Source organism: Nansenia antarctica, assembly GCF_963989245.1.
Source record: "Nansenia antarctica genome assembly, chromosome: 3".
NCBI lineage: Eukaryota > Metazoa > Chordata > Actinopteri > Argentiniformes > Microstomatidae > Nansenia > Nansenia antarctica.
Genome location: NC_137688.1, coordinates 45,196,066 through 45,216,877, shown reverse-complemented (window position 1 = coordinate 45,216,877; position 20,812 = coordinate 45,196,066). Strand labels below are relative to the sequence as shown.

Here is a 20,812-nt window from a genome sequence, read left to right as displayed (position 1 = left end):
CGTCTCAAGGTGGAACAGTATCAAATATTTCCACCTTCTTTCATTCCACACTCAAAGATTTATCCCATTTTCGTTCCGGGACACTTTCCATAAGAGCATTACTCCTGGACCGGCATAGCTTCTCATAAAACCCCCAGTCTACCTCCTCTGTCTACCGTCTGAAATACGATATTCCCCTGCCAGAAAGCCCCACTCTCTAGGCAGATGTTAAAAGCAAAGATAATTTCACAGATAATTCAGATCATTTTTATAATTCTGCATCTTTTTAGTTTCTTCCCAATTATCATTTAATATTTGTTATCTGTTTTGGCAGTGCTGTAATTGCACACTATCCTACTACTAACCTGGTCACTGGCTGCGTTGTGTGTGCCATGGCTGCCAATGTTTGGTTGTCTTGTCTCGACCCGTAATATAACTGTAACTGAAATTTGTATGACTTGCATGGGGGTGGTGTTACTTCATTTAGATTACTATGCTTTGATATGCACCCCTGAATGATCCCTCTGAAAAAACCTGTCATTCAATTCGATTTTATTAATTTTTGAATATTGATGTTGTTGAATTGATCTTTTTGATAGCTCTAAAGCTACTATAACTCATTCAAGCATGGCTACTCTTGTTACGCTATGGACTCTTCTATCCCTGTTTGTCTATGGTAATGGTGAATGCTATGGTAATTCATGTTCTGTCTGCAATATGTGATCATCATGGCTTATGTGTGTGTCTGTGTTTGTGTGTTTTCTTGGTTCTGCCTGCGCCTTTGCCCGCGCTTTAAACCTTTTCAGATGTACCCCACCTAAACAACCTTGACTTTGTCGACGTCACCGACACTACTATCGGCCTGCGGTGGAACCCCCTAAACTATACCGCTATCACTGGTTACCGGATAACGGTGATGGCGGCGGGTGAGAGCCTGCCCATTGTCCAAGACATGGTGGACTCATCCTCTGGCTATTATACGGTGCGAGGGTTGGAGCCCGGCATTGATTATGACATCAGTGTCACCGCGGTGACGGAGGACGCCGAGAGTGAGCCCGCCACACGCAGAAAGCAAACCGAGACCGGTGATTTAACCCTTTGACTTAAACAATGGGGATGGGAGATATGGGAGTAGGGAGAGGGAGGGTAGGTGAGACAGCCACTCCTGCTCCTTATTCATCAGAACCCTGGTGGTGGATGGACACATGTTAAAACATTGTCAAACATGTTGATACATGGCAAATATATTGTGTATACCTGACATGTTTACTAATGTGTCCTCTTTTGTCTTGTCCTCTCTGGACATGCTTACAGACTGCCTGCAGGTAATTTTGAGTGTCACCTTTGACCTCCATTCCTTGACTATGGCCACACACAGCTCAGCATGTTCAATGTGCTCTCTGTGTCCGATATTACTCACTAGGTCAGTTACTATTTGCCTAGTATGTATCCATTTGAAGCTATGTAGTTAGCTACCACCTTTTGACTTCTTTGAAGAAAGTACCAGAAGGTATCCATTATGACCACGTCATTGTCTAGTAAATACCAGGTAAATATACTATCTGAAACAAGAATGTAAACCAAAGCTTTAGCGTCATACCTTTTTAACCCAGAATGTATGAATCCTCTGTCCTCCAGCCGTTCCAGCTCCTACCAACCTGAACTTCGGAGGGGTGGGCCCTGACTCCATGAGAGTGACATGGACCATGCCCAACGTGCCTACACCCAGTGACATCTCCCGCTTCGTCATCCGCTTTCACCCTGTTGGCGAGGATGGTGACGTCAAGGAGCTCAACGTGGGCGGAGCCACCAACACCTTCGTCCTGCAGAGTGAGCCTCCGATTGGATACTTGTCGAAATGATAATACATTTGTAATTGATTGGAATCAAGTACTGTAGCACCTGTCTAGCGAACAAACCGGCTTACCGTTTCCCTCTCTGTCTCTCACCAGACCTGCAGCCCGACACAGAGTACCTCGTGAGTGTGGTGTGTGTGTATGAGGAGCGCGAGAGCACCCCTGTCTCTGGCACTCAGAGGACAAGTAAGTATAGAAGCAGGACAGTTTTGTGAAACGTTTTTGTGAAAGTGCAATCGTTTTGTTTCGTTGTACAATTATGGTAAAACTGGAGTATGTGTGTTCACACCCGTCCCTCTCCCCTCCAGCTCTGGACTCTCCCACCGGCCTGGAATTCTCAGATGTCTTGACCAACTCTTTCACCGTGCACTGGCTGGCCCCAAACGCTTTGATTACCGGCTACCGGATCCGCTACCAGATGACCAGCGGAGGGAGGTTCAAGGACGAGAGACTGCCCCCAACACGGAACCACTTCACTCTGATAGGACTGGCGCCAGAGACAGAGTACATCGTCCATGTCTATGCTGTCAGTGGCAACAGGGAGAGTTTGCCTCTCTCAGGCCCACAGGCCACCAGTGAGTCCCTTGCCTTTTCTTAACATTTTTCTCATCTTTCATCCATCCTTTCCCGCCTCATCCTTCTTTCAGTCACAGGCGCAATTACTTCTCGTTTCTCTCCTTCTTTTTAGTCTTTCTTTCATTTACAGGCCCAATTGCATAGTAGTGGGTCCCTCTCTCTCTCCTCTGTGTTCCCTTCTTCCTCCTTTTTTCTTGTCCTCCTTAACCTCTCCTCTTCCTCCTCCTTTCATCTCAGTCTCCCCCACTCCCACTGACAAGCACATGAGTCATATTCCTCCTCCCCTCTTCTCTGCCCTCCTCCTACTCCTCTGTTCCTAATCCTTAGTCTCCTTCGTCCCCCAGTCTCTGACGCTCCCACCGACCTGGAAGTACAATCAACCACCCCCACCAGCATCACCATCCGCTGGGACGCCCCCTCTGTCACCGTGAGGTACTACAGAATCACTCACGGAGAAACAGGTATGCACTTTGCCAAACACTGGGGCCACATTCCAAATCCTGGCCTGACTCCTGACCCCTTGGCACTTGTAACATGTCACTATTATGTCCAATTCCAAGTTGAACCCTTACCCCATATGCACTAGACAGGTGTAAAAAAAATCACTGTGTATGTGTACATTATGTGTACGATATGTGTACCAGTATGTGTTCTGTCCAGTATGTGTAGATATGTTTCATCTTGTTTCATCCTACATATGTTTCATAGGTTCATTGTATTAACGTTGCATTGAAGAGGGAGTTGGCGTACCTCATCTTTAATCCTGCTCTCTCTGTCTCTGCTCTGTGGTGCAGGTGGTCACAGCACCCCTAAAGAGTTCACGGTCCCTGGGTCCCAGTCCCAGGCCACCATCCAGGGCCTCAACCCCGGGACTGACTACACCGTCACCCTCTATGCCGTCACTGGGAGAGGGGACAGTCCTTCCTCCAGCACCCCCATCTATGTCACTCACAAGACAGGTACTGTCATGTACACACATATACATACATATACACACTTTTACATACACACCTAAAGGAACTTATGTACACACATATATATATATATATATATATATATATATATATATATATACTGTATATATGACACAGGAGGGGTCATGGTATGGTGTCGCCCTCTACTGTATTGAATTCACAATTGTCATGATGATTATTTGTGTCTCTGGTCATTCAGCAAGAGTCCATCCGTGTCTCTGTCTTCTACTTAATTGAAATGTCATATTTAGACGTGGAGTCACCGTCTCAGATGGAGGTGACAGACGTGAAGGACAACACCATCACGGTGCGTTGGTCCCCTGCCCAGGGCCCCATCAATGGCTACAGGGTCACCAGCGTCCCCAAGAGCGGACAGGGACCCTCCTTCTCTGAGGTGGTGGGCCCCGGTAAGAACAGGCTCTGTATACATACCTCCCTCTTCTCACAGTCAATGAATTGAATTTCTACAGGCATGCAGCTCGACAAGTAAATAGAATTTCATTCATTCATTCATTCATTCATTCTTTCTTTCTTTCATTCATTCATACATATATACATATACAGCTGGGCTCAAAGTGCCTTTTACTATATTGTAAGTGGGTACAGTATGAGACAGGAGATACTGTAGTTGGATTGTTAATTACTTTCTATTCATGTGTTATTGTTAGCTGCTATAGCTACAGTAGTGTCAGCTCCCGTGGTTCCTGGTCAGTGACTCCTTCTAACCTCGCCACTCTCGCTTTCTCTTCTTCTCGTTTTTTATTGCTGTGTTCCAGATCAGACAGAGATGACGTTCTCCGGTCTGATGCCCACAGTGGAATACGTGTTGAGTGTGTCTGCACTGGGCACTAACGGAGAACCCTCCTCACCTCTGGTGGAGAACGCCATCACAGGTGAGTTTGTGTGGAAGAGAGAGAGAGAGAGAGAGACTGAATATGACTAGACAAGTGAAAGCAAGTTGTTAAATGACTTTACAGTCCTTGCTCATAACAACGACAACAACAATGGCTGCTTAGAAAGTTGCCCGGAGTGTAGTTTGGACATTTATCCTCATTACATTCAAAGATACATCATCATAATGTGTCACTTATATTTGATATCCCCCCCTCTTGCAGCGATGGACGGTCCCAAGGACCTCTCTTTCTCTGAAGTGGACTCCAATACCCTGCGAATCACTTGGAACAGTCCTGACGGCTCGGTGACGTCATACCGCGTCCTTTACTCCAGCCCAGAGGAGGGCGAGAGGGAGCTGCGGCCCGCGCCCAGAAGGGACGATGAGAGTGTGGTGCTGAAGGGGCTCCGTCCTGGCACAGAGTACACCGTCAAAGTCATCGCCATGCACGACCGCACCCCTAGTACCCCGCTGGTGGGCACACAGGCTACAGGTGAGAGGAGTAGGGGGAATATCACACTCATGACACACGACACATACACACACACACACACACACACACACACACACACCCATACACACACGCAGACACACTTTCTCTATCATCCATCAATATCTAGCATGCCTCGGTCTCATTGTGCTCATTTGCATCTCCCCGCCCCCCAGCCATCCCGGCCCCCACCAATCTACAGATCAGCGAGGTTGGCCCCTCCTCATTCGTCGTCACTTGGCGCTCCCCCAGTGCCAGGCTGACGGGGTACCGCGTGGTGGTCAACCCCAAGAACAACAATGGACCCACGAAGGAGATCAATGTGGCCCCAGACAGCCCCCGCGTCACGGTGCCAGGACTCATGGTACGTTGACAACTCTTAACATGGTTCACATCCAAGTAAAGACTGTTCAAAATAGATAGCATAGTAGTTATACTATAATATTAGTATGATACACGCATTTAGTATCTAATTCTTATTTTAAATTATGCTTTTTGTTGTTTGTTGTTTGAGTCTTTAGTTTCTGGATTTACCAATATATATGTGTATGTGCGTTCTCCTGTGTAGGTGGCCACTGTGTACCAGGTGCATGTCTACGCTCTGAAGAACACTGTCACCAGCCGACCCCTGGAGGGAGAGGTCACCACGTTGGACAGTAAGCAGCATTCCCTGAGTTTACTATACAAAAACGTCTTCTTTGGTCACAGAGGGTATCATTGCTGGATTGATAAACTCTCTGTCTCTGTCTCTTTCTCTTTCTCGCTCTTCTGCTTCCGTATAACTCCCTCCCTCTCTTTCTTTTCTCTTTTTTTTCTGTCTCCACCTCTCTCTCTCTCTCTCTCCCCCCCCCCCTATCTCAGACATCAGTCCTCCTAGACGTGTGCGTATCTCAGACGTGAAGGACTCTGCCATCACACTGACCTGGCGCTCCAAGACCGAGACCATCACCGGCTTCCTCATCGAAGCCACGCCCCTCAGTGGCAGCCATCCCACATTGCGCAGGACTATCCCCGCTGATAGTCAGAGCTACACCCTCACTGGTACGGTCAACTACATTACTCAACACCAATCTCACCTACACTAGTACAATCAACTACATTACCCATCAGCACTCTCACAGACATCATAACAGGTACATTGAATAATGGTAATTATCACTACTATATAACATTATGGTAACTACATCACCCAGTCCACACTCACCTACACTATCACAGGTGCATATCCATCCATCAATACTACAAGATAAAGTTAAGGACATAACCCATCTCTTCTCTACTTTACACAATCATAAGTCTGTAAACTACATAACCCATCAACCGACAATAGTATTGGTATTAGCAACACTTTTTACAGTTTAACATCGGTTATCATCGGTTTTGTGCAAATCATGGTGATCTTTTTCCAAACAGTACAACATCCCTCTGTATGTTAGCTTGTGTGTTATCTTGTGAGTGTCTGATCTTATATGTGCACACTAACTGAGTGTGTGTGGTGTGTGAACTCTCTCAGGACTACAGCCAGGCACCACCTACACCATCTACATCTACACCCTCAATGGTGACGCACGCAGCCCCCCCTTCACCCTCACCGCTGACACAGGTACGACGAGCAGACACACACACACACACACACACACACACACACTCACACACACACACACACACGCACACACACACGCGCACGCACACACGCACGCACGCACACAAACACACACACACACACACACACACACACACAAACACACACACAAACAAACAAACAAACAAATAAACAAACAAACACACACACACACATCTCTCATATCTCTGATGGTTTGTTTTGTAGCTAAACCAGCAGTCCAGGCCCCCATCAACCTCCAGTTCACCTCCCTGACCCCAAACTCCATCTCCTTCACCTGGGAGCCTCCTGCCACACGCATCACAGGATATTACATCACCTATGAGGAGGCAGGAAGACCACCCCGCGAGCTCACCCCACGCCCTCATGCCGGCCTCAACTATGCCACCATCTCTAGTATGGATACCATTTAATTCTGTCCCCTTACACCTACAACTACTAGATAGCCAACTGTCCTAGATTTTAATAAGCATTTTTGTTGGGGGTGTGTTTGTCTAACCTTTATTTAGAACAATATTCCTGTGACAGTGACACTGAACTTGTTTGAGGTGAATTAGGTTATTGTCAGCCCTTGGGTATTACACATAAGCTACCTCCTAGCTAGTCCTTTTAGCTATTAGAAAACAGAACTACTTCTGTTCTTGAGTGAAATCAAGATGATGAGAACCTGTATGCCAAGGTCAGTGTTCTAAATGTGCATTCTGAAATGTTTTCAGATTTGAAACCAAGCACAGAGTACATCATCAAGATCATCGCCATCCAGAATGTTCAGAGAAGCACCCCACTGGTGGGCAAGGCTAGAACTCGTGAGTACAACACACACATACACACACACACAAACACAAACACATACGCAGTATACACATACTCGACGCAGGTCCTAAAACCTTATTTTTGTTACAGAATGGTAAAGTGTACAAAAAAAGGTTTTGAGGTCTAGCATGTGTGCCCGCTAAGCTGCAGTTGAGCATAAACAGCCTGGCATCTTAGGCCTTTATGTTGAATATTGTACTAGAGCCAGCAGCAGCCAGCTGTGCCTTCTATAACAATAATACCGCTCACTTTAAATGTCTTTTGAATGGGATTCAAAAGAAAATGGCGGCAGGCTTTGCACAGTGCAATACAGCAGTAGCTCTGCATATACAGTACATACAACGCCCTGCTGGCCAAGTTATGCTACTGCACCCCTCACCCGCCCCTTCCACCCTAACTCGCTTGCTTCCTAACCCTTCTTTCCCGCCCAGAACCGGACTCCCTGCTTCCGCTGCCCCTCCCCCGCCCAGGGGGTGGACGTGGCGTACTGGACGTGCCCGAAGAGACTGACAACAGCGTCCAGATTACGGGCCCCAATGGACAGGATGGGCTAAGCGGGCAAGGCCAAAACGTGGAGTACACCGAGTACAACAACAACAGGAATGGGCACGGCACCCCCCAGTACCCCTACGGGCAGGGTGGTGAGCCCCTGATCTTTGTGCCCCTTCCGGATGCGGAGGGGCGCAGGGTGCCCATAGTGAGGGTGAACGTACCCGGCTCTCCGTTTGGTTTTCCAGAGAACGACACAGGGCGACCGCAGGAGGCACAGACCCAGACAACCATCGCCTGGCAGCCGTACAGGCAGAGCAACGAGTACCTGGTGTCCTGCCAACCGCTGACACACGTCAACGAGAAGATGTTCCAGGTAGGAGAGTCAGACAGGCAGAGAAACATGTCTGTACAGGTGAACTTGAAGTTCAAGTATAAAGATAAACCTGTGTAATTATGAACAGTCGCATTAGGAGAAACTAGACAATTGCATTACATTTCAATAATACTTAATCTGCATTCCTGGCAACCCCCCCTCTCTCTCAGATGCGTCTCCCAGGTACCTCCACCAGCGCTACCCTGATTGGCCTGACCTCTGGGGCCTCCTATAACGTAATTGTGGAGGCCCTCAAGGGGGCGTTGAAGCACAAGATCTTGGAGGAGATAATCACCGCCGGCAACACTGGTAAGGAACCATGACAACCAATCTTGGATCAGACTCCCACTCCCCCAAGACCTACCCTGCTGTTATGACTGATTCTGAAGCTTAGTCGGTCAAATTCTGCTGACATATGGGTTAGCAGAGAAGTTGCAAAGGGAAACGAAAGTTAAACAAAAGTTAAATATTACAAACAAATATTTCAGTTTCAGTTACATTTACAAATTCTTCGTAACATTCACGTTACATTCTTTCAAATGTTGCTTTGGTAGTTCAATAATGATAATATGAAAATACTATCATGAATCTGCATTCCAACTGATTTCTCATTTTCAAAGCATGAAAGGCAAATACTCATCCCTCCAAACCCGACCATTCCTTTCTCCCTCTCTCCTCTTAGTGAGCGATGGCGGCTCATCCAATAAGGACTCGTGTTACGACACCTTCACAGCCACCCACCATGATGTAGGGACGGAGTGGGAGCGCATGTCTGAGACAGGCTTCAAGCTGTGGTGCAGATGCCTTGGACTTGGCAGCGGCCATTTTAGATGCGACTCCTCCAGTGAGTATCTCTTACCCACGCCTCTCAGCCTCTATGTCACCTATGATTTTGATGAATTTTATTCAAAGTGACATAGAACATGTATATGTATATGCAGAGCTGGATAGAACATGTACGTATGTATGGCATGTGGTCGGATGTCGAGGTAGTCTTATCTCAATTCTATACTGACTTTTTTTCACAATTGGTTGAATCAGTGACCTATTTTAGATCATCAATCATTAGCTGTTAAACCAACATTGGTTTGTTCCCCTAGCATTTAGCTGCAGGCACTTCCAAAGGCCTGCAGTAGATCTGAAAGGACGGGATAGGTATAAAAACACGATGGTGGCGATAACCCGAACCTTGCTCTCTGAATGGCTGGGGGCATATTTGTCATGTTGCTTGTACCCATACTACTCAGATCTACACAATTGGTTAGATGGTAGCCACCAGGTGTAGATGTAGGATTTGGTACCAGTCTGACTCCTCTCTCATCTCTCTCTCTCTACCTGTCCATCAACAGAGTGGTGCCATGACAATGGCAACAACTACCGTATTGGGGAGAAGTGGGAGCGTCAGGAGGACAACGGTCACATCATGAGCTGCACCTGTCTGGGCAACGGCAAGGGAGAGTTCAAGTGTGAACCACGTAAGTCCCCTTCCTTCACACCATGCCCTGTTTGGTTACTAAAAGTGCACTCTGCCAAATCTGTGTCCACTGTAGCAAAGAGAAAAAAAAGAACAAATCCAGTGGACCAGTGTCACAAAAAGATTGTTTGACTTAGGTTCGATGTGTGTCTGCTCCTCTCATGGACAGATACAAATGTTATTGGCCTATGTAACTTGCATACAGCATATGCTGTTGTATTCAATTCTTCTATATTGCTCCTCTATCATCAGAAGTAGTCAGTCTGTGTGTATTTCCTCAGCAGTGGATGTGTGTGTGATTCCTTCTTGTGTGTGTATGCAGAGGAGTCCACCTGCTATGATGATGGGAAGATGTACCAGGTTGGCAACCAGTGGCAGAAGGAATACCTGGGAGCTATCTGCACCTGCACCTGCTACGGAGGACAACAGGTACGTCCCATCTGAATGTGTGTGTGTGTGTGTGTATGAATATGTACTTGTGCATGTTTACTTGTGTATTTCTGGTTCTTGACAGTCTAGTGCTTGTGTGATAAACCGTGTGTCTCTACAGGGCTGGCGTTGTGAGAACTGCCGTAGACCAGGCTCTGAGGTTGACGCAAGCCTGCTACAGCCAGTCCGATATGGAAACTCTAACACTCTACGCAAAGTGGTGAGTCATACCCTCTTAAGAGACAGCCAATGCTTACAGTAGATGTTGCACCCTAGATAATCAGACCCTTTATTAGTGGTGGTTATAGGGACACTTTTACTTAGATGACTTTTGATGAGAATTGCACATGTAATACCTGTTAGATATTCTTCTCTCTCGAATGAATAGAAATACTAATGTAAGTCTACAGAAATGTTGAATAATTGACCAATTATTGAAAGAGACATTGAATTGAAAAAGACCAAATTGATTGTGTGGGCTGTTGTGAGAATAATGTAGAACCCATGCTGAATTTACAAACAAATTAAACTCTGTCTCCAACAGCAGAATATCCAGTGCCCTATCGAGTGCCTTCGACCTGAGCTGCTGGCGGACGCCCACATCATGCAGAACCCCCATGAGTGAATCCCCCGACCCTTTCCTGACTCATCCATCCCCCTCATCCATCACCCATCCCATACAGACCCCACTGGAGGTCTTCTGTCTGAGACTAAACTAACACATCTGCAACTTTACTGATCTGCTTAACATTCCCCACACTTACAACACACACCATCCTGCAGCCTCACTAATGAATCCTGCCACTTGGTTGGCTATTGGCTACTTTCTGAGCCTCTGGTTAGCTGTTGGCTAGGCTTTGAGCATCTGGTTAGCCTTTCTCTAGTCAGAAGTGTTTTGGTTGAGTGGTGTCTCTTTTCATTCCCCTTTGAGACACTTGAGTAAAAAAAGGGGCATTCTTTATGTTCATGTCCCTTGAAAGAGATTCAATATCCTCCCCTCCGTATGCGAGTGTGTGAGAGTTTCTTCAATGGTCATAGTATTGAGAAAAAAAAGTCACAAAATGTTAATTTACAAGACAACCTTTCCAGTACAGTCTCACTATTTTGTACTAATCTTTTTTGTTTTTTTACTTAAATGAAAGAAAAAATAAAGGCGTCGGAGATCAAGCACTGTTTTGAGAGAATGTTGGTGTACCAGTGATGTACAAAAGAGGTTTGTCTTTTTGTCCATGAAAGTATGCATCTTTTATTTTTATTTTCTGTAGCCCCTATTCTGTCGACAGGGGTAGCACTGTGTGTATGATTGTCACTTGCTGATTTGTTGTGATTTTTCTAACTCTTGAATGATGCATTTTTATTTATCCCTTTAATCCAAGCATTTGTGTGTGAATGTGAGAACTGGGTTTGTGTGAACTTAAGTTTTGGTTTTATTTTTGTACTGAAGGTGCCAAAGTTGTCCTACCGAGATTCCCTTGTTTTGATAAAGTGGAAATGAACCTCACGAGTTGGCTTCGTGTCTTTTTGATGTTTGTGAACTTGTGAACATAGAGATTATGAACATAAAGGCAGTATCATGAACCAGCTACAATACATACACACAATGTGCAACGTTTAAACTGTTTATTTCTGGGATTTCTCCATTTCACAGTGAGACCATCCACAGGCAGTAACACTGTTGTAACAGTCGTCATCAGGAATGTAAGACAGAGACAAGAGACAGTCAGCAAGACAGGAATGTAGAAGAGACAGTGTGTGATCTTCAGCAGGGGTCATGCTGCTTGTGCATGATAACAGTATGGCTGGAATGTAAGAGTGTCATCAAATCAATGTTTGTCAAATCTATAAGTACTGTATACTATTTTCTCAATGAGAGCACCTCATTCGTACCATACATTAATGAATGAATGAATGAATGAGAGGCACATCAATGTAACAGAGTTGTAGCAAATGTGTGCCATAGGAATGTGATGCTGTTTCAAGTCACTTTAACCTATGTGGTCAAATGTGTGTGTGTTTTAGGGTGAGTGTGTTTATAGGCATGGTGTGGCCAGTTAGGACAGAATGTTTGAGTTAGTAATCTAGTGCGTTTCACTGTGTTGTGATCAGTTTGTGTGTTATCCAGTGACCACGGCCACTGTGTTAGGGTGTTAGTGTTAGGTTCCCCAGGCGTTCAGTGGTGGAAGAGGCGCAGGTTAGTGTGCACCAGGGTGATGCCCAGCTCGTTACAGGCATTAATCACCACCTCATCAGCATTGGAGCCAGATGGGGCAGCGATGTACTCAACACCACTCTAGAGGGAGAGAGGGAGAGAAAAAGAGGGGGGAAGGGGGGGGCAGACAAAATAAGACACCTCATTCCGCATTCTCAATGTCACTCTTCGGTCAGTGAGTGAGACTATCAAATGAAGATGTTTGTGTTCTAGGTGTGCAGGTTAATGTAGCTGGGTGAAGGTTAAGGAGGCTGTTTGTTACCTTTCTAGCACGGTCCACGTTGTCTCTGAAGGGGAAGAAGGCGTCTGAGCTGCAGGCCACAGCCTGGAGGGAACTCAGCCAGTTCTTCCTCTCGGTCTCTGACAGGGCCTCAGGAACCTCCTCAAACAGGGCCTTCCACACAGCCAGGTCTGGACCCTGACAGAGAGATACATAATGTTACACACTGTCACACACACACACACACAGAGAGCAAAACACAAACACGTAAATAAAAATAAAAATAAAACAGTACGTAAACTAGCACTTTGATAAACATCTGCACAAAGACACATGAACCAAGAGAACCATATTTCTTTTGTGTTGAACTCTCACCTCTCCAATGGTACCGCTGACATACTGGTCGATGGCGTTCGCCATCTCTGCGCGCTTCACACCACTCTTGAACTTCATGCCCAGCACACTTGGGTTGTGCCTCAACCACCAGTTGTCAGCCTTGTCGCCAGCCAGCCGCGTGCAGTGGATACGAGACTGCTGCCCCGCGCCAATCCCTATCACCTGATTCACACACACACAATGCTTGTGGAGACTCTGGGCTATAGCTTCCATGTTGTAAGCATGTTTGTTTACTAGCACCAGCTATGAAATCCATCCATCAGCTCCCTATCTCTCTTCTCCTTACCTGTCCGTCCTTGGCGTAGCAGACAGAGTTGGACTGGGTGTACTTCACAGCGATGCTGGCCACGATGAGGTCACGCACCGCCTTCTCAGACAGCTGGGACAGAAGGGGTCAAAGTTAGCACCAGTATATTTTGCTTTATGTACAGCACTTTGAGATACTAAGTGTCGAGGCAGAAAAAGTCAGTGTCAAAGGTTGACTAATCAGTGAGCAGCCATTGATTGGTTAAAAGTTCAAAAGTATGCAACACTATGGGCCGGTTTCACAGACAAGGCTTAAGCCTAGTCCTGGACTAAATCACACTTTCAATGTAAAATCTCCATTGAAGATGCTTTTTAGTCCAGGACTAGGCTTAAGCCTTGTCTCTGAAACCGGCCCTATGTCTATCTTTGAGTGTTGTAATTTCTGAACAGTGAAACAAAATATGTAGACAAATAACATAAAAAAAAAAGCAGAGAATCTCTACCTTGCCCTTGGAGACAATGTTATCAAAGAGTTCCTTGTTGATGAGAGCTCCGTTCCTCTTCTGTTTGAGGTGGAGGCCAAACAGCACTCTTACCTCCGCCTCATCCGGTTCGTAGGCTGGGTCCATCTGAGAAACACACACAGACGTTTCTTTCTGGCATTAACAAGTTGGTGCTACAGGTTATTTAAATGGGATAAGCAAAGCCTCCATTAGCCATTCATGCCAACAACATGCCAAATAACCATAGAGAAAGCGAGGATTGAAGTTAGTCCAGTACCATACACTGATTTTAAGGCAAAGTAAAAGTCAATGCAATCCAGATAGATAAGTTATCCATAACTTAGCAGGCCTACCTGGAGCACACAGTAGTTGCCGTTCTTCTTCTTGGAGAGAATCTTGAGGGCCTCTTCTTCGTAACCAGGGGCGATAATGCCGTCAGAGACCTACATGTAGGAAGGCGACAAATCACAGCGTCAAATCGCTGAGGGCTACGGTCAGCCTGGTAAAAAAAATGGCTGTATAACGAAACAAAGTCAACTTTATTTGCTGCAGGACAGACCGTCATCTGATCTCAGTGAGAGTCACACAAAATCCTACCTCTCTGGATATGATCTTGGCCGTGGGGACATCGCACGTGTCTGACAGAGCGATGAAGTCTCCAAAGGAGGACATCCTGTCTGAGCCTGGGGTACAGAGGGAGGAGAGAAAAACAGAGCAAACCGTAAGGACACATCTTCAAAAAGAAGCAAAGTTCTAGCGAAGACACTGGATCATCACAACGGAGGAACAACACAGAGAGAGAGAGAGAGTTATGGAGAGCGAATGAGAGAGACTTCACCTCTTGCTCTGGCATAGGCTGTGGCCAGTGGGGTGAGGTTCTTCAGCATATCGCTCACCATGCACACCTTGGCCTCCTCCTCGCTCAGGGGAACGCCCACTGCAGCTCCTAGGGAGAACACAGACACAGACACACACACACACAATTAATGGTGTACTTATCTGATATGTTGCATGCTGTGACGCAGCGTCTTGGTTAACGAATTGTGAGGATCCTTTAGAGGTGTGTGTGTGTGTCTCACCAGCAGGGCTGACGTGTTTGAAGGAGGTGGCAGCAGGCATGCCCAGGGCACTCTTCAGCTCCCGGACCAGCTGCCAAGCGTTCAGGGCATCACACAGGTTGATAAACCCTGGAGATCCATTCACCACTGAGAGAAAGGGGGGGGGGAGGAGAAGACAGTAGAAGAACAGATAGTGGGGTGATGTTTCATTTGTTGACTGTTGCATTTTGCTAGCGCTATCCGCTAATCCGGTATCTAAATTCCAACGTTGTGGCAACAGACATCCAGAAACCAACACGAGGAGAGGTCAAGTGCACCTGTGAGGGGCAGGGTGTGCCGCAGGGTGTAGAGCTGGGCGGGGGCCTGGTGGGGGTTCATGCCGTAGCGCAGGGGCAGCTGGGATACGCCAGGGCTATACTCGCGACGGAAGTAGTCAGCGATGGCGTCATCATACTGGGCCGTGTGTGTGAAAGCCTGGGAGATAGTGAAAGGAGAACAACACTAGCGCTAGTCTCATGTAGCCATAGCCCCAAATCTCGTTGTTCTCACGCTTCCTTTGGAGGTCTGGCAAGTTTTAGACAAGCTGATCAGGCTTGGATTGAACCTTGACGGAGCGCAGTGACAACAATTTCATTGGATGTTTCATTCCAAGAACCCTCCCCCCACATGCTCGTAGATGGTTGTTGTTATGTGCGTCGTCTTTTCCGACCGGGTAGGACTATTTTTCCAGAGTTGTTGCCTATGCTACACGTATTAACGTATGAAAATCTGATGGAAAAATGTATTCTGTTTTTGCCAGAAGTCTGCTCTATATAGAACCTGCCAGTTGGTGCGCTCACCTCTTTAACCACTCAAATGTGCCACGAAAGAATAACATTACTACAGTGAACATAGAAGCATAAAGGATTTCGACAAATACTAGACAGGTGGGGGTCAATTTCTTCCCTCAAACCATGAATAAATCCTATTAAATGAAACAATGTGGGCTGTGCTATAGTTTTATCTGCACTTTTAATACAACACAATCTCAAGGTCTTCACAAGGAGCACACTGTGCTAAATGTATCGGCGTAACCCCATTAGTCACTGTGGGAAGGTCCCAAAGGCCAGGAGAGGACACAGTCTAGGAGGGAGACACATATGCATGCACACAATTAAGCCCAGAATGGACTTTGCAACGCATTGATCCTAACCCTAAATAAAACACACAATGGATTCTTTATGCCTAGAGGACAGTCCTGATCCTTGTGAGTCTTGTGACAAACAGACCATCAACTGTCTAACCAAATGCTTAACAAATCTGACAGTTAACGAACTTACAGTTCTGACCCATAGACCCCTATCTATCTGCATGCTACTACGGAATAATAATATTCTATATTCCGTTTGCACCCTGATAGCTGAGAGAGCATAGGATGCTGGCTATCTCATTGCCAATAATGGTATGTGATTGTCCAAATTGATCCATTTGACTGAAGAAAGAAAAAAATCTATAGGCATGGCATGCCAACCCTCTGGTTGATCAATATTAGGCCATCTCTGTTCAGTTGAGGGTTGACAAGGACATGTCTAAGCAGGGGGGGCAGGAGTCAACAGCTCTGAGGTTTTGTGAACAGTAACCTAGGCTCTCTGTCTTTTCTCACCTTGTTTGGAAAGCCTGGGGAGGCAGAAAGTGGTTAAAAGACGGGTGGAGGACTGTAACGCGATTGCTTCATCCCAACCAATCAAAAGGAAGCTTGAAACAGAACAGCCAATAATATTCAGTGATCCCCACATGGCTATTGTTCAAACAACCAAATGATTATTTAAAGAAAAATAAAACCACTTGACCAATGTCAATTCTTTTAATATATAGTTTGATAGTAATATTAGCTGAGATGATTGGCTAACATTGGATAATTAGCCCCTTTCAAGAGTAACTCCACAAGAGAGCCTATGTGAATTGAAACCAGATTTCACAATTAAAAAAACAACCTTCCTTAAGTAGGTCAACATGATAGCAACATGATACTTAAGTTTCAGCACAGACACTAATCATTTTGTTGTGTAGCAAACTGGACATTTTTTGCAGATAAACCTGTGTGCAAAGGGCACAAGCATTGCTCAACATAATATGATAGCTGAGTGGACAGACTCTAGGAGACTCAAAAGGACACACAAGAGCCACACATCCCTTGCTTTGTTCATAAAGTCATTTAAACCTGCAGCTATTGACTCGTCTCACAACATAGCCTGCAGTGAGGATGTCAACACAGCTGATGTACACAGAGAACTGGACAAAACAGGGTAACGGACAGAGACATTGGTGAAGCCCTTTGTTCGATGGACTAATCCAAGTGCAGATGTCTACTTCTATAAGTCTCTCACTCAGGGTTGTGGTCAATAGGGATTTGGGATGGGGAAATGATAAGATGTTATCGATACTGATGCCATTATTGACTCTGCTTTTCGGTTCGATTCTTTATCGATTCCCGATCAATTTTCTGTGTGGAAGAAAAGTAAGCCTACACAGGTTCAGCGTCAACGCAGCTGTTTTATTATCTCTCGGGTCTCTGAACGCAGTGTAGACTGTCTGCTTAATAAGATTTGAACATGTTAAAATGAATTACAATGCTGCTTTTCTTAAAAGGATATAACTTGGAAAACAAATCTAAAACTGATTGATAAAAAAATGTTTCTTCTTTAGAAAAATAGGCATGTATGCCTAGTAACATTTGAATAAATTACAATACTCCTTTTTAACTGGCACATAAAATAAACAATTATTCTTTAGAATTTAGCAGGTGTGGCTAAAACAAGATTGTGTGATGACTGATGTCTGTTCTATTTAGAAAAGAGGCTACAGTGCAGCCAGCAGTATCATTATGCTATACATACTGATAATATTAAACTATGCATTTTACTTATTAAAATATATTTTCAGTTGTCTCATTAATTGGAAGAGTAACTAATCTGGGACTAACGCGTTCATTTTGATTAATTAACATTTTTTATGCATTTTAATCGCTTTTTTGGCCTACGACGGCAGGAAGTGTCGAGACAGAATCACACTTTCGCAAACTGGAGAAAAATAAAAAAATAAAACGCTGTAGCTGTCCTTTCAACAGCCGCTGCTTAAAGTCCCTATTCAGTGGCAGGGTGTGCAGGTCGTCTACCATTTAGAATCCACAACGTTGCATTTCGTTTTACTTTGTTTGTCTGTCACGAACAGATACTTGATCTAACAATTTGGAACTGGTTCTCAACTGGAACCGGTTCTTGACTCCCATCCCTACTGGGGATGAACTGGGAGAAAAGAAAGGGATACAATCAGAATTTGTCCAAAAAGAGTGCTCTTTGATGTCCCCATGTTCGGGTCTACAGAACACCCTATAGTTTCAAGTTTCCATGGTTACCTTCAGGGCCAGGGTCTTGCGGGTCTCCAGGGTGGTGTCTTTGCCCTCTGAACCCTCCATCTCTGTGGCAATCAGGCTATAATCAGCAGGGTCGCACACGATAGTGACACGGGCGTGGTTCTTGGCTGCAGCTCGCAGCAGGGTCACCCCACCTGGGCACACAGGGTCAAACAAGGGTCATTTCTATACAGCAAGCCTGCATTCTGACATTTTCAGACCTCAGAAGGGGTCTAATGTCAAAATGAGTCCATGTTTCACATCACTATTCAGTAGACCCAGCAATATGTCTCAATTCTATAAATAGGAAAGATTTATTTGATACCCATCACATACTATGATGTAATTCAAATGTTGCCCATCTTTCCCATTCATTTGGATTTGAGGCATAGCTGAATTGTAATGGTGACCATCACCTCCAACTTCTCAGGTTAACACAAAGGCCTTGGATTGGAGTACAGGCTCTATCCAACTCCCCACTTCCCAATCAGAGTTCTGAAACCACTCACCAATATCAATTTGTTCCACTGCATCTTCTACAGTCACGTTGGGGGTCGAGATGGTCTTCACAAATGGGTAGAGGTTACAAACCACCACCCTGGCCAAGGACAAGCACAGTAAAGGATTTAACTGTAACCGTGTACCATCCTCTACATTACAGTATGTTCCTCACTGATAACATGCTAGTAAGGATTTATATTCCCCCAATTGAACAAAAACAGTTAGGCTATATACTGTAGCTGTATCCTCCTCATATTGTGTCCTTTAGATGGTTTTATTGAGTATTCAACCTTTTAAAATAACTTGGTTTGAACATCAACACAGCAATTAAACAGGGTCACATTTTCAAGTCTTTGTAGTCACACGTGCAAAAGCTCCAAATAGGAGGAATGACGAGTCATTCGTAGCTTATTACTACTCTGCCCTTTCTCCTGAGAGGCAATCAAGTTCCACTAAGGCAGCTGCCCATCAGATTCAGCGGGGCCTGAAATGACATGAATCAAGCAATTGCACAGCTGCTGTGGCAGCAGCATTTGAATTATCAGATTAGATCAGATTAGATTAGATTAGATTAGGCCTAGCTACGCATGCCTCTACTCTCAACACCGATACCTTCAGTCTAACATCATTAGTGTGAAATCTAATACAGCCTCGAGCAACATCACATGCATTACATTTCAATGCATGTAGGTGTTCATTCATAGGCAGATGTCTACTATTACTGCATGTTTGGCCCCAATGTAATAAATAGAGAAAATATTTGCTCTCCTTATAAAAGGTTATGGTGGGGGTTGGGAAAGATGGCGCACAATTGGTAAGGAAAGGAGGAAAATAATAAAGTAGCCGAAGTAAAACAAAAGACTAAGAGAATGGGCAGTTCTCTCCAGTGCTTGCTTATTATTCTGGGGGAAAGTTGTCCTTAGGCACAAATGCAGGACCAGTTAAGCCAAAGCCTCACCATTGGAAAAAATAACACAGAATTGACAATAGATCAGTGTATCAGGTTAATGTCATCCTAAAGTATTCTATTACCTGACAAGACTGAACCCCAGTTTGTCCATGTCGGCTTTGTCCGAGGGGATGTGTCGGGCCAGGATACCTCCATGTACTGCAGGGTGAAGGGTCTTCACCCTCCCACCCAGCATCACTGGGTGTCCGGTGAGCTCAGACACATCCCTGTGGAACAGATTGGGGATTAATATTGATGTTTTCGAAGTAGCCAATTCTCAACTGTACAAGGTTCCAGAGACGTAGTGGTAAAAAAAAGTTAATCCTTAACAACATAGATTAGATGGCTGGGTAAACCCTAATGCAAACCACATTGAACAGCAGAAAAGGTGAGTTAGCCCTTTTCACAAAAATAAAAAAGGTGTGTAACCTGAGTTTACCCTCCCACTACATCATTGAAGGTTACCCATGTGTTAACCCAATGTTACCCATGTGATGCACACAAGATACCAAATATATAGGCCTATAACTTTTCTGTTTTCGTCTATCTAGTATTGTGCAACCCGAGAGGGAAGCAGTCCTACTATAACATGGTCAAACTGAGATGGCAGTAGTAGTTAGGTGTCATGAGTAATTTCAGTATTTTCGTCTCTGCTGAATTGCGCTCAACTTCAACACAATATAGCATGTCCACAACTCCTAGAGAATTAGCTTTTTTGATGACTAATCTAAACTCTATTGATCAAGGACAATGGGGAGATGGGGAGCACATGATGTCACCTACCGAACAGACAGTCCAGCTTCGCGCAGGGCTTTGGCCGTGCCACCTGACGCGACCAGCGACAGTCCCACAGACACCAGTCTTTTGGCAAACTCCAGCAGTCCAGTCTTGTCGGACACGCTCAATAGTGCTATGGAATTGCATTGAGACAACACAACAGACAACACAAAACCAAAAGATGACTTCATGTTAGTTGAGGGCTTGGCAGTTGTGCGTTGATTGTGTGCTAGTGAAACATTGCAACTTCTACGATCTACCGATTGATGACCTAATCTAAATCTACCGATTACTGATGACCACGTTTGTCTACTGAATCACTGCGAACTAGCAAGTACTGTAGCTGAACGCACGATGTTAGCAAACTAGCAATAAGTAGCATAGCAAGCGGTCCTGGTGGACCATGCAATAATGCAACATCCAAGAACAAAGTTATTTTCGGATTCCTCTCAGACACTATATTAAAAAAAAAAAAAAAAAACAGTGCGACCTCATGCTTACCAAGCTCTGAGCTGGCCATGGCGTTGAGTCAAAGTTAAAAATGTTACTTCAAATATTATTCACTGTCCGATGACTGGGACACTGCACCAAAA

General features: G+C 45.2%; 2 protein-coding genes across 3 annotated transcripts in view; one reads left to right on the top strand and one right to left on the bottom strand.

The window, feature by feature from the left end:
- Positions 1 to 11,470, top strand: part of fn1b (fibronectin 1b) — a 25,902-nt gene extending 14,432 nt beyond the window's left edge. The window contains exons 25-46 of one of the 2 annotated variants that reach the window (XM_080526404.1): positions 786 to 1,064; positions 1,618 to 1,809; positions 1,932 to 2,021; positions 2,144 to 2,410; positions 2,756 to 2,872; positions 3,206 to 3,370; positions 3,637 to 3,792; positions 4,162 to 4,278; positions 4,501 to 4,770; positions 4,944 to 5,131; positions 5,336 to 5,423; positions 5,629 to 5,808; positions 6,281 to 6,370; positions 6,596 to 6,784; positions 7,105 to 7,194; positions 7,633 to 8,066; positions 8,237 to 8,375; positions 8,749 to 8,910; positions 9,416 to 9,541; positions 9,863 to 9,969; positions 10,091 to 10,189; positions 10,514 to 11,470. In XM_080526404.1, coding sequence (XP_080382530.1) covers positions 786 to 1,064; positions 1,618 to 1,809; positions 1,932 to 2,021; positions 2,144 to 2,410; positions 2,756 to 2,872; positions 3,206 to 3,370; positions 3,637 to 3,792; positions 4,162 to 4,278; positions 4,501 to 4,770; positions 4,944 to 5,131; positions 5,336 to 5,423; positions 5,629 to 5,808; positions 6,281 to 6,370; positions 6,596 to 6,784; positions 7,105 to 7,194; positions 7,633 to 8,066; positions 8,237 to 8,375; positions 8,749 to 8,910; positions 9,416 to 9,541; positions 9,863 to 9,969; positions 10,091 to 10,189; positions 10,514 to 10,594 — 3,626 coding nt within the window. In that variant the 3' untranslated portion in view covers positions 10,595 to 11,470. The remainder of the gene's footprint in view (positions 1 to 785; positions 1,065 to 1,617; positions 1,810 to 1,931; positions 2,022 to 2,143; positions 2,411 to 2,755; positions 2,873 to 3,205; positions 3,371 to 3,636; positions 3,793 to 4,161; positions 4,279 to 4,500; positions 4,771 to 4,943; positions 5,132 to 5,335; positions 5,424 to 5,628; positions 5,809 to 6,280; positions 6,371 to 6,595; positions 6,785 to 7,104; positions 7,195 to 7,632; positions 8,067 to 8,236; positions 8,376 to 8,748; positions 8,911 to 9,415; positions 9,542 to 9,862; positions 9,970 to 10,090; positions 10,190 to 10,513) is intronic. The other variant, XM_080526405.1, reaches the window with a different exon arrangement.
- Positions 11,469 to 20,812, bottom strand: atic (5-aminoimidazole-4-carboxamide ribonucleotide formyltransferase/IMP cyclohydrolase). Its single transcript, XM_080526407.1, has 15 exons — positions 20,721 to 20,812; positions 20,226 to 20,352; positions 19,526 to 19,669; positions 18,502 to 18,590; positions 17,996 to 18,147; positions 14,919 to 15,075; positions 14,623 to 14,748; positions 14,382 to 14,489; positions 14,141 to 14,226; positions 13,897 to 13,986; positions 13,544 to 13,669; positions 13,081 to 13,173; positions 12,774 to 12,956; positions 12,441 to 12,596; positions 11,469 to 12,259 (listed from the first exon to the last, which is right to left on the bottom strand). The coding sequence occupies exons 1-15, from the start codon at positions 20,737 to 20,739 to the stop codon at positions 12,140 to 12,142; spliced, it is 1,776 nt and encodes a 591-aa protein (XP_080382533.1). The 5' UTR covers positions 20,740 to 20,812; the 3' UTR covers positions 11,469 to 12,139.